The 13,911-nt window shown below is 36.5% G+C and overlaps 1 protein-coding gene across 6 annotated transcripts in view; it reads right to left on the bottom strand.

The window, feature by feature from the left end:
* The window catches only part of DOP1A (DOP1 leucine zipper like protein A), a 60,812-nt gene that overhangs the window by 9,125 nt on the left and 37,776 nt on the right, over positions 1-13,911 (bottom strand). For all 6 annotated transcript variants that reach the window (XM_065730947.1, XM_065730950.1, XM_065730949.1 and 3 more), the window contains 14 exons: positions 11,512-13,519; positions 11,298-11,409; positions 10,510-10,692; positions 8,078-8,203; positions 6,962-7,096; positions 5,683-5,738; positions 5,031-5,135; positions 3,884-3,950; positions 2,199-2,343; positions 1,882-1,961; positions 1,223-1,332; positions 910-1,059; positions 472-533; positions 233-385 (listed from right to left, as the gene is read on the bottom strand). In XM_065730947.1, coding sequence (XP_065587019.1) covers positions 233-385; positions 472-533; positions 910-1,059; positions 1,223-1,332; positions 1,882-1,961; positions 2,199-2,343; positions 3,884-3,950; positions 5,031-5,135; positions 5,683-5,738; positions 6,962-7,096; positions 8,078-8,203; positions 10,510-10,692; positions 11,298-11,409; positions 11,512-13,519 — 3,492 coding nt within the window. The remainder of the gene's footprint in view (positions 1-232; positions 386-471; positions 534-909; positions 1,060-1,222; positions 1,333-1,881; positions 1,962-2,198; positions 2,344-3,883; positions 3,951-5,030; positions 5,136-5,682; positions 5,739-6,961; positions 7,097-8,077; positions 8,204-10,509; positions 10,693-11,297; positions 11,410-11,511; positions 13,520-13,911) is intronic.

Raw genomic sequence — 13,911 nt, 5'->3', positions numbered from 1 at the left:
GGTCATAAAATGATGAATAAATAAATAAACTAGGTTAGAGAACTGGTAATGAAAATTCATGTGCTTCGTAATCATGTAGGACTAAAAGTGTTCTGAGGAAGATCTGCAGTAATTTTGTACCTGGTATGCACAGGTATTCATTCCAGGGAACAAATTTACCTGCTCTTGTCCTGTTCCTGAGGCAGAAATCAGACTGCAGAATAACTCCACGAAATGCTACATTTTTACTTACCTTGTATATCTGGAAGGTATTTCTGGTATTGGTCTATCTCACTGCTAAAAATGGCAAAAGCCAATCTCTTCAGGAGCATAGCACGTTGTTCCAGCTCTGCATCTCTATTAGCAAACAGATTAAGAGAACTGCTCTGAGCCACAGCCACTCGTGCTGAAAGAGAACATGAGTAGCACAGATTAACATTACATTTCCCTTTTGTTCCACTTTAAGTCACTGCCACATCAGTGAATACTTACTCATCAAATCTCTGAATGTGGTTTTGTCATGTGTCATCAAATTATCCATAATAGCTCTCCAGCTAAAAGATAAAAATTGTACACAAATCAGAAAATCAAGAAATACTTGCAGGAAGCTTTCCTTGTTCTTTTAAATAATACCAGCTCCAAGCTCTCTAGAGCATCACTTAGACTATGCAGATCTGAAACTATAAATGTTTATCCCTTTTTCTCACAAAAAACACTTTTTTTTTAAATAATATTGAAAAAAAACTGCATAGGAATACAAGTTAGGTAAATGAATTTAATAATTTAAGTGGTAATCTAAACAGTACATTCCTCCATATTTCTCTCAACACAAGGCCGCTGTAAATTGAATGGAAATATGTCTGTGTACATAAAACTTGTAGCAACTCTTGATAAAAGCAGGAAAAAAAAGAAAGAAAAAAGAGGCCTTACTGGTTAACACAAGAAGCATCCATCTGGAAGAAACTGGAATCCATGAAGAGATCAAATGCTTCCTTTTTCCATGCTCTCCTTGTATACTGATACCCACTAAGACTGCTTAATAACTGAACACAGGCTCGATAGCTGGATGCGTTGTGAGCACTAAATAAAATAAGTCAACACGAAAGAACTGTAATTGTTGCTTTATAGAAAGTTTGATAGATGGATAATCCTTATCATGCCTGTTTAAATTGAAGTGTCAAACGCTCATCTAATTTCAACTGACTGTTGAGATCTACATATATTGAATAAGTTGTAAAGATACCTGTGATTACGGAGGTAGGGAACAACATAGTGCATGATATTTACAAGCAAAGGAATAACCCTCTCCTTTTCATCGCTGTAGAAAACCATATCCAAGAGATGAGCCAAAACCTGCAACATGCAAGGAAGTTATGTTATTTTACATTCCCAAACTACTTTTTATTTACTATACAGCAACTTTATACTATAAATGTCCTCCACTGAACATTTAAGTTTATGATAGAGGTGATAAATTTAAGGTACTATACAAAATCCGAAGTATAAATGTCTCTTAATTAAAAAAAAAAAAAACATACATTAAAACAGAGGCATCAGCTCTTAGATAAATCATTCTACAAAATAACCTATGAAAGAAAAATTACAAGGAATGACTATGATTATCATCATTAACACAAAAAAGCCTACTAACACATGAAGTCTGTCACTACAACAGCAACCCATACTAAACATCTGAAAAGGCACACTCTACTTCACATTAATCTCATTGAATATTTATAACTGGCTTCATAACAGAAGTTTCATTTATTGTTACATGACAGGAACCAGAATCCATTCACATGAGTGTTTCCCATCAAAGCCCATTCCCCAGGCTTTTCACAATTAAAAAATAAAAATAAAAATTATAAGACAGTGTTTTTTTACACTTGAGGGGATGCTTACTTCAGAAAGTAGAGTCAGCGCATGGACACTATAAACTGATGGAGTTATGCTTGAAGTTTCCATTGCTGGAGACAACATATCTAAATGAAGATAACAGTAGCATGAAGTCCAAAGTTATTTTTCTTAAGCCATTATTCACCTTGCAAGCATATTTTAACAACATATGTTTTGAAGGTATACAGACTTTACCAGATGCACTGTGTAAGGCAACAAAGCTTCAAAGATACCTAAACATTTTTAATGTATCCAAGTACGGCAGAGCTGCCCTCTAAGTTCATTTTGGTGTTATGATATTTATTTAAATGTTTAAAAGCTACCTTCAACATCTGATTCTAAGTTGTTTCCATCAACCATAATCTTGGGGGAAAGCTTGACCTCTAAGTTTCGTCTCAGCCAAGTAGTCTGTTCCAATGAAGAACCAGCAATGGCCCCAATAGCATCCACAATCTTGTGTGTTACATCCTGATAGAATAAAAAAAAAAATCAAGCTTTTAGGAACTTTGAGCAGAAGAACTACATTATTATCCCAACAGACATTTCTGCAGAAAATCTCTTAACCAATTAGGTAGGGAACTGCTTTAAAAATCACTTCTGTTCAATATTGTTCTGTTTATTCTGTGATGAAGAACATCACAGAAAATGAGATAGTCTTCAATATTTTATGAGCAGTATTAAGTAGAAGATACAACAGATAATCAATTAAGAACTGATATGTGGGATAATTCCAGTACAATCAGAAAGGCAACAGAATAAAAATCTGCACTGAACACATCTTCCTGTGAGAAAGGTGGACTAGAGTGTTTTCATAAAATCACTTCCTACCAAATGCACTGAATTCCAGCTCCGACCATGCACCTGGCTGTGGCAGCAACATTCTCACAATAGATATGTGTCAAAACAGAAAGAGAAATGTAAGCACTTTTGGTATTTGGACAACAGTAGCAAGAAGTACTCTGTCTACAATTGCTTAACTCAGGATGGGCTCTTCATGTTTTCCAACAGGACATTATCACATCATCTTAACTGTACCACAGGCATATCTAACCAAATACTTTTGCTTGTTAACCAAGAATAATGTTGATTAGTAATAAGGTACTTGGGAACAAGTCAAAGCATAATTTTAACATGAGCTTTTAAATACATGCTGCTACATAGATATCAAAACAAATTTTAGTATTTTAATAATAACAGAACCCCTACTGTGACAGGGAGAAAATTATTCTTTTATACCCCTCTTCCCTTAAGAATTTTGCAAGCTATTGTCCTAAGAAGAAACGAGTTCAGGAAACCCAGTAAGAATATTTTAGGAACTAAAAATTATGACAAAATTAGAAGAACAGGCAAGGCCCTGCAGACTGAAAACGTAAAACAACAAACATGCACAAAGAATAACACACAAACACTTACCAGAGGGAAATAAATATTTAATAAAACAGCAAAGAACACATTGATTCAAGGCCATCAAGTTTAGTGAAGGCTGTTCTATTAACATGTGAAAACGTCTGTCTTTCCCTCACGCTGTGTTACAGCCTCACAGCCCTCGCCACCTCCCTTAATACCTCCTGCTCTCCATCTTTCCCCCTTCCTACCAGTGACCTCCTCCTGCAATTCCCTCTTGCTTCGCAAAATGTTTCACTGAAAAACTGGCAGCAGCATCTGGCTTCTGCCTCTCCTGGAATAGGGGCACTCAGTAATTCTACAGAACAGTTGATTTTCAGAAGTGGTAATGTCTTTAGGACATCCACTCCTTCATCAGACTTAGCCCAGAAAAGAGCATCAGTCCTTGGGCTGATAGAAAAGCATAGATCTGACTTTCTTCAGAAGCTACAATAAATAAAGCAGTCAACTAGTAAGCAAAGTTTATCTATTAATTGTCTTATTAATTGCTGAAAGAATACTTTTATAGGGAAAAATCACTTGGGTAAAGCACTTTCATTCAAATAATTCTTCCAACTTCAGCATTTATTGCTCAACACTTTTACAGTAAAAAAAAAATTGTTACCTGAAGATCTCTTTGATCTTTCTTGTTCTCCAGGGTTGGATTTTTCATAATAAACTCATTGAGAACACTGAAAATAAATTGAAGTAGACATGGATTTTACAATAAGTTTTTCAGTAATTTTGAAATCCAGGGCATATCTGAATAAATTTACGTGCACTATACTTTTTTTTGCTAAGCCTTAACATCACTGCTACTTACCAATATCCCAGAAAGAATCTTAGCAAGTTTCTTAAGTTAGTTTTGATCATACCATAAAGTTGAATGCATATTTTGCTAGAATATACACAAGTATCTTTAGAGACAATTTATTAGTGAAATCAAATTCCAGAAATTCATGGAAAAGGTGCACTATTTCTTATATAAAAAAAAAAAACCCACAATCAAACAACAACAAAATAACAATAAAAAACTACATATATCCAGCATTTTAATTTTAATGTTCCATACACAGATGACTTTTCTGCTGGGAATAAGTCACTTCTAGCAAGCTGTGGATCTACATATAACTAATCATAATGACAATTTTGAGATATTTCATAAATAAAATCAGAAATATAAATCTACTGTAAGGAGCCTGAATGGTTCCAATACTCAGTGAAGTAATAAAAATCTTGGCTAATATAATTTATTTAATCTCTACATAACTGCCTCAAAGAAGCTGTTTTTATAGAAACAGAATTCTGATAATGGAGCTTCATCTCCAGATCTTTTTTGCTTATTTTTGAGTGAAAATATCAAAACTTCAGTATGACATACACTTACACAGAGCTTCTTTAGAAGCTTCTCCTCATGGAGAAGAGAATGCTCTGGGGAGATCTCATTATGACCTGCCAGTATGTAAAGGGAGCTTATAAACTGGAAGGAGACAGATTTTTTATATGGGTAGGCAGAGATAGGACAAGGGAGAATGGCTTTGAACTAAAAAAAAGGAGGTTTAGGTTAGATGTTAGGGTCCCTGGAGGTATTCAAGGCCAGCTTGGATGAGGTTCTGGGCAGTATGATCTGGTGGGTGGCAGCCCTGCCCACAGGAGGAGGGGTTGGAACTGAGTGGGATTTGAGGTCCCTTCTGATCTAAGCCTTCTAATCGAATCTAATCGAATCATGATTCTATGATTCTTTAGAAACTGCAAACATCAAGTGCACTTACCCAAGTATGAGGAACTGTCCTGGAGCTGGAAGACCAACCTGGATGGAATCCTTTAAAAGAAGTAGTAGTGCTCCCCAGCTATCCACTAAGCTGGTCACTGGAATCCTAAAACAGAAAACAATGTCAGCAATATAGATAGCATCAATCCTGCTCAGGTATTCCTCAGCTTCTTTCTACCTCACAATTCTCCTCTCAGATAGTGTTAATCAACATCAGTTGGTTGTTTTTTGTAGGATTGTTTTTGGTTTTTTTTCCTGCTAATATTAGGTTTCTACATTAAGAAAAGGAGCAAGGCTGCTTTGGCAGGGGGGCTGGACTAGATGATCCCTAAAGGTCCCTTCCACCCCTTACAATTCTGTGATTGTGTGAAGGCAGAAGAACAACATAATCATGATTGGAGTAGAACCAATGAATTATAGCACAATTAACATCAGCTTTCCTTATGCTGCAGGGAGATTTCCTGCAGGATTCTTAGACATGGGAAGAAAGGTGATACAGAATTAGAAAACTCACAAATCTCCTTTTTTTTTTTGTTAACTTACAAATCAGAATGATTTATATTACACATGCAATTTATCATCCTGGAGGTTATAAAATATCCAGATTGTCCATCAATTTCTGTCATCAAGACACATTTAACTTTTTGTCTTACCTTTGAGTGTAAGCATAGAAAAACTGCAACATGCAGACTTCCAGTGAAAGATGTTTCTGGGAAAAAAGATATGAAAACTGTCAGGAGAACAAACTTTCCCCACTTGCTACAGCAAAAATGAAAACACTATCTTAGTGCAACATCTGAAGATGTGACTAAATTCATTAACAGGGTTTTACGAATATCTATTGAGGTATCTCTTTATAGAATTTGTCTTCTCTCGTTTCTTCCTCTTTTCTTCACTTCGCTCAACCTGACACTAGGGTTTGCATCTCCCTGATCCCTGGGGAGCCAACTTTTCTGTAAAGAAGTGTTTCCTGATACCCAACATAAACTTCCCCTGGTGCAACTTGAGGCCACTTCCTCTTGTCCTGTCACCAGTAAGAAGAGACCAATCCTGCTCTCGCTGTAAGCACCTTTCAGATACTGGAAGAGAGCAATAAGGTCTCCCCTCAGGCTCTTCTTCCCCAGACTAAAGAGCCCCAGTTCCTTCAGTGGCTTCATCTCTCTTTGTGCCAAGCCAGGATTTTGTACATACACATAGTGAAGTCAAAAGCTGGCCAGGCTTTTTGGGTGTTAGATGAGAGAAGTGATCTGCTCTAAAACTAGTTTACCACTGGATCAATGCTGCCTGGGTGACCAAATGTTTGCCAAGGGAGAATATGAGTGAAAGAGAAGTGGAATGCCAAGGTGAAACACAAAGAAAGACTTCTTAACCCTCTTTTGTGCACTCTATAATAGTTTTACATCCTTCTTGTATTTTTAGCTTGGATACAAATCATAAAACTGCATGCAAATGAATCAAGTCATTAAAATCATTTGAGCACAGCTTTTGAGAATGAAATAATTAAAATATCGTTATTAGATGTGAAAAGTAGAGCAAATGAGGTAGCTGTTGCAAGTAGAGAAAACGTATTAGCATCATCCAATAGAGTCGCTGTTAAAGATCTGTTGATCATCCTAAACCCTATGCATTGCATCAAGAAAGCAGTTCAAGAAATAAAGTATCCTTCATGTATGTAAGCTATTCCTGCAAAACACTTAGTACAGAAGCAATAAACAGGACTCTATAGAGTTGTTCAAAAAATGGTATTGTCTTAAGCAGATTATGACTTCCCCTCCAAAAGTTCATCCACCTACAAGATATTCAGAGTTCCTGTACTTCCAGTGAGAATAAATACTTGCCCAGTGTTGTTCATGAAGAATCTATATCATCAGTGTCCTAAGTTCTGGTAAGAAGGCATTAAATAAACAAATAGTACTTCCTCAGTTTCCATACCTTGTCCTTTGCTATGGCTGGAGGCTGCTTCAAAACTTCTTTCACTGTTTGTATAACAGTCTCAGTTCTCATAACACTGATAGACCGAACTAGCTCAACCAGCAGAAGCTGTTCTTCACCTGCTGTAGGTATAACCTGGAAGAATCAGATATGTTGCATTGTCATCACAAAGCCTATACCAAAATTAAGACAATTTGCCTCATGGGCTTGCTTCTTAAGTAAATGGAATGAGACCAACTGTGACAGAGGAGAAACAGGATCCAGATATGAAATGCCTTGAAGACCAGCATGCTTTTACAAACTATGAAGCATCTTAGAAAGTTGAGTTTACTATTCATGATGCTTTTAAGAAAGCTCTAAAGGAGTAAATTTCTAGGAAGTGAAGAACAATATTCTGACAATTCACGAGTAAAAATAGCTATAACTGTTATGTTAGAGACAACTTCACAGGAGTTGTTTCTAGCCAGGGCATGAAACAAGTCAAAAGCTCCTAAAAAGTCATCACCAAACTGAGAGAATTATCTTAAAAAGATGCACTACAGAGGTTGAAGAGGGTATTGAGGCAAAGAATGTAAGTTCTGCTACAGCATCTGAGATAATTATATAAATAAAGCCTAAAATATAAACGCAGAGGTGTCACAATCGTGACTTCAAAAGCAAAAAGGCAGCAAATATTCGATTTATGCAAATCTAGACAAATAAAAAGGATAGTGATTAAACTATGACACCCAACTTGAATACAGTGAACTATAAATAATTCAACAAAAAAAAAATCACGCTTCTGACAGGTTGTGACAAGTAGGATATATGAACAAAAAATCTCAACTATTTAGGAAGATATTTAGCATGCATCTACAATGCTAAGTCTGGGTGCAAATCATTACTTTCTTGCTTTGCTACAGTGCAGCTTTGCTGGAACACAGAGTTTTGGAGTCTAAAAAGGTACAGGAAACAGGAAAAAAATACAAGGTACTAAACTGGTAATTTCCCAATGGTACAGATGCTAGTTAAAAATATTCTGCATTTCACTGGCATGCTCAAATCTTAGAGCTCACATTTCTAAATCACTTGAAGTTATCAGTACTATTTAAAAGGACTGTGTTAATATAATCATACCTTAGTTCTGGCAGCATTTTTATTTTGTCTCCTTTCATTCCATACAAATGCAATGGCAGCCATGAAGTGAACACCATGATTCATCGAAATTGGACCCAACAGCTCAAGAATCTGTTGCCTCAAATTCTGAAACATGAAATAACACAAACATTTAAATAAACACTCCTGCATTACATATAGAATAACTAGCTCTAAAGCCAGACTTGGATGGCAACTATTGCTAATTTTTCATGAAAATGGAAGGAGGCACTCAATGGGTTCATAAAGCTCTGCTTTACATGTGGTACTCCCCAATCATTTTACTTATGACTAATTACTAAGATGAGGGAAGAGAAAATACACTTTGTAAATTTGCAAATGATATTGAAGAAGGAAGAGACTGAAAGGAAGATACAGAAATCAAAGTGATCTGACAAACTGGAAACATGTCCTGAATAAGGCTGACTACAGTAACAAACTTGAGCTTTGCATGCAAAGGTAGGGAAAAACAACAAATTATTCAGGATGTAGAAGTATTTAGATAGCAGTGCTGCATAAGAATAAAATCTTTGGATTACAGTGGATCACAAAGTCACTGTGACAACTTTGCAAGGAAAGGGGAAAAAAAAAAGCATTCATAAACAGCAGCACTTCATGACAGACATGAAATATTTACCCTGAAAGAAGATACCATGTACCATGTCCAGTTTTGGACACCTTACTTCAAGAAATGTACACAAGCTGAGAGAACTCAAACTATAAAAAACAAAAAAGATTAGTGATACAGAAAGTGACCTATAAGAGGAAGAAATTAGTATGTCAAGAGATGAACATGAGTGGAAACGTGATTATCAAATGTGTATGAGAACTACGAATAAGAAAGAAAACATTTGTGTCTACAAATAGGAACGGAGATTATTGCAAGTGAGATAAAAATTGAGTAGTAGAAAAAAAAAACATAAAAAAGAATGTGTTATTCTAGGAGATGGCAACATTCACTGTTTAAACTCTTAACAACATGCATGTGCCATCTTTCTTCAGGCAATTTTGGGTCAGGAAAAATAACTTTTTTCCTCAAGCTACTTTCTCTTCCTGTCCTTCATCCAGTTGTTGGGTGTTTTTTTTTTTGTTTGTTTGTTTGGTTTTTTTTTAATGAAAGGAAGATTTCAGAGAAAAATGCACTTCATCTTTTTTCTGAAAGTCATTTTCTAGTCTGGTCAGATATATTCAAGTAGAAATTGTATAATCCTGCAGGAAACTTTTATACAGAATCCTAGAGTTCAACTATGCACTTGCCACAAGTGGGGTTGCTGGGCTTAAAAAGGATTTCTTCTTGCACAGCACACACTGGGTATTGTGCAGTGACGGCGCACTGGCACAGCTGCACAGAGAGGTGGTGGAGTCTCCTTCTCTGGAGACGTTCCAGACCCGCCTGGACGCCTACCTGTGCAACCTGGGCTAGGGAGCTGCTCTGGCAGGGGGCTGGACTCCATGATCTCTAGAGGTCCCTTCCGACCCCTACAGTTCTGTGATTCTGTGTTCTTTTGAAAACTATGGATTTGGGCAAAATAAAGTAATATAGGATTTACAGAAAAGTTAATGTTGAACTGTGAGTGCAAAAGCCTTTCTTATTTTCCTGGAAGCAGCGTATGTCATATCCCACCCAGAAGTACACACTCTTTTCCTTTCATTGAGCAGGAAGCCCTACTAGAAGCCCAAATAAGACAATGGATAATGTCTGTGGAAAGACATGCAGACTTAGACAAGGAGACAAGAAGTGATTCCTTCAGTGTGAATGATAAACACTGAAAGGGATGTAAAACAGAATCATCAAAAACAATACTTGGTGCATTTGGAACAACTATGAGGAAAACATTTTTAAACATTTCTGATTTAGACAATTCAAACTATTTCCTATTTAAGAACATGCAGTATTAGAAGTCTGAAGTGCTTCCAATAAGAGGCCTAGGCAGCATTCTCAGTGATCCACTTGATCTCTTCTCAGATTGTCTTCATTATAATTGCTGTCTTATTGCTTGCTAGGGTATTTCCCCATGCATATTGACTTTGCTGCATGGGCACTGAATGGGCAAAGGAACTAGCTCCAAATTTCCAAGTTCAAGGTGTTTTAAGAAGTGAGTTCTCTTATTAAGATTTCAGAGGAATATTTTACAACTGTTGAGACATAAAAGGGTGGCTGAAACGGTTCAACTATTAGTCATAATGGATTTAAATTTTTCTATAGAAAAACAGGGGAGATGCATTGTTGTCAGCAGGTAATGTTTAAGTTTAAAAGTAGATTCAATCCTCACCTATGAAAGCCTTGTTTTTTGGGAGGACGGGTAGATTAGGACAAACGTGTTAAAAGCCAGTTTTGAAGAGATACAATTGGATTTACTTTGACAAAAAACATTCAGGAACAATTTAAATGATATTATCCCTGATATTCTGACCTTTGTTGACCCAAGATTAATAGTGGTAACAGATGCAGCAGCAGCAGCAGCAGTTTTCTCTGAGGAGTCTGCAAGATGAAGAATGTTCCACAGCAAAGTGACAGACGACATGATCATATGCAGGATAGACAGAATCCCATTGCGTGCTTCGATCAAGTGCTTCTGATCTACATTAACCAAAAGCTAGTGGATTTCAGGGGGAAAGAGGAGGAAGAGTATTAAATATGCTATTTTACTAATGTCATATATACAGATAGAGACAACATACAAGAAAGCTCTACACCTTGACTCTTTTTCAAAGCACTGTTTCAATAGTTTGTACAGTATGTATATTATCCTTTGATTCTCAGTCATTCAGTATGGAATCCATTCTGAACAAATGATACCTCATGACTACAGCAATCAATTCTGTATCATGTCAAAATCTTTGCAAAACGTAATTATTTCAGAATTTGACGTTTGCACAGACAAACCCTTCAGTTATTTCTAAATGAACAGAAGGCAAAAAAAGAACAAAAAGAAAACAAAAAAGGAAAAACAATACAGCAGAAACAGAAGGATAACATTCTTCTTGTAGAACGTGGGTCACATTCTTAAGAGACTACGTTCACACTATGAGATAAAAACTACTGCTTGACTAGAAAAGAAAAACTGTGAATATAAAAAAAGAAAAAACATAATATTTTGATATGTTGCATGATGAATACAATCCAGTCAGAAAGAGGCAGACAGATATCAACCTGGAAATATACTGCATAGAAACCTCTCAGATGACCAAGTGAGTTTACCTGATGATACTGTGTTGATGGATCTAGGAGGCAGTAATGAATTATTGTTGTAATCCCTTCCAATAAAGTAAGAACCATATCTGGAGGAGTGACTGATGCCATCCAAATGGGCCTAAAACAGATATATATATTTTAAATGTGTTTATTCATAGGCAAAGTAATTCAACTCAATCAAAAACATTTTACAAGATTATATGCCTTTATATACACATACCTGTTATCAGATAATCCTGTTTCATATTTATATTGTTGAATTAAATTATCCAAGTTCCTGCAGAGCTGAAGAGTTACAGAAACAACCACCCTCTGAAGAACTTTTCCCATGTAAGGCAAAGTGGAAGTGATAAGGCCAATCCACTGAGGATGCATTTTACAGGCACAGTGTTGATGTAAAGCTCTTATCACCGCACAGAGAAACATGCCTTGGCAGGTTATTGGCTGGGAATGTAAATACTGAAGAGAAGTCATTGGCTGCTGGGGACCAATGTGCTCCAAGTCTGTTATGACAAAGTCAAAACCTGTTTCATTTTCCTCAGGCACAGTCATTACTTTATGTTCCAGCACAATCAGGCGTTGAAGTACTTTTAAGAGCTGTGACTGTAGAGTACTGCCATTGTCAAATTCATCTTCAGAAAAGTTTATAAGGCTGTCTTCAGAAAAACCTTCTTCTACAGCCACTATGTTTTTTCCAGCCAACTTCTCACTGTGCCATTTCTGCGCACTAAAGATAGAGGAGAGCAGACAATGCAGGATCACTTTCTGAACCTTGCACTTGGATAACATGTCCGAAATGAAGCTTGGAAAGCCCTTTGCAGAGCTTTCTATAACTTTTGCCAATTCAGCAAAGAGAAGTGTCAGAATTTCTATACTCATCATTTGCATATTACGGTTTCCTATTAGATCTTGTGAGGTTACTTTAACATGTGTAGGGTAGTGGCTCCGCATATAATACAAACACAAGGAGATAAGAATTTCTATGTACATAGAACTCCGAAAGTTATGGTTAGAATCAACTGGGATGTGACTGTAGAAATCCTTGCCCATAACAGATATCCGATGTCTGGCTAGAAGATTCTGGAGCAGTGACAGCTGAGGAGTGTATGCATTGTTGACACTGGTAGTGGAGATAGCACTTACGAAAGCTGAAGGATTTGTTTTCAGAATTGCTTTAATTGCAGAAAAAGCATACAAAGTTCTTGAAGAGTCATACAGCTGAAGATAAAGCAGCACGTGCTGATACAGTGGATGGATATTAAAGTTGGGAGATTTTCGCATTCCTGGGGAACCCACATCACTTTCGATTTCTGAAATTTCTCCTTCCCCACAGCTGTACCAGTTTTCTAAATCAAGACCATCACTGAAGAACACATTTGTTTGTTTCAGCTTTTCTGTCTGTGCTTTCTTCTTCTCTTCATCTTTCTTTTTGGCTATTTTCACCTTCGGTTTTGCACCTGGTTGCTTGCCAGCCTCTTTAACAATTGTTTCTTTCTCTGACATTTTTTCTGGTAGTTTTCCTTTGAAGTTGAACTGAATACTACTGTGGCTTCGCTTTCTGGACTTGGATTCTGTGGAAGTAAGAGTGAGATCGGAGAGAGACTGTTGGCTTGCTGTAATACAGGGTGAAGAGTTATTTCTTGAAATTTCATCTCCTAAGCTCTCAAGTCCGGTCTCAGTTGATGCTGATAATAACTGAGAGCTGTCATTACTAAGCAAACTGCTTTGGCTACTTTGAATATTCTGTTCTTCACTTTTAGTCACCTCTTCAGGATTATCCAAAGAACTGAATTTACACGAAGTATCCTCAGAGTGCAGATTGTACTTAACTGGTTCATTCTCCTCTCCAAGACTGCTTACAACTTTGCATATAAGATCAGTAACCACTTGCTGCACTATTTCATCAGGTGAATCTTCTCTTAGAGTCTGAGAGCTATCTTGGGCACTCAGGCTCTCTGTTTCCACTTCAAAACTGATATTGTCTCCAGTAGATGACTGAGAACAGCCTGAGTCAGAACTCTGCAGTATTTCAGCCTGATTGTCAGGAAGATCAAAATCAGACACAACCATTGGAATGGTCTCACTGCTGGTACTTAACAAGGAAAGTCTGTCACTCAGAGGGTTGACAGTCAGACTGAAGTTCTCCATTTCATCCATAGCAAGTTGTTTTTCATTGCCCTCTTTAGGTATAATAAGTTGTCCTTGGCTTACAGGCACATGAGTAAATGCTTGAAGAGAAACAAATAAATTATACAAACAATATTAGGTTATTCAAAATAGAACTTAACATTAAAATTTAGAATTCAAGCTATTAACAAGACTTCTAATTATATAAAGGCATGGTAAATAGAACTTTTTCACTTGAAAGCAGACAAACATTAATAAGAAAGCAATATGTCCACATCAAAGCAAGATCACTTTAGTGCTAGACCTTAGTAGAACATAATTTCCTCATGAAAAATATCAGTCATACCTACTTGTGTTTTCATAAAAAAAATTAAAATAGTATGTTGTTAATAAATATACAATAAAGAGAAAGACCTTTAAACTGAATCAGTATGTTTTTAGTCAGCTCTACATCAGTGATCCTTATTCATAAAAGCCTTTCAATTCTTTGCTA

The sequence above is a fragment of the Cyrtonyx montezumae genome, unplaced genomic scaffold, assembly GCF_038088225.1.
Source record: "Cyrtonyx montezumae isolate F1298 unplaced genomic scaffold, pur_monq_1.0 scaffold_13, whole genome shotgun sequence".
Lineage (NCBI taxonomy): Eukaryota > Metazoa > Chordata > Aves > Galliformes > Odontophoridae > Cyrtonyx > Cyrtonyx montezumae.
This window is presented reverse-complemented; position numbering and strand designations above follow the sequence as displayed.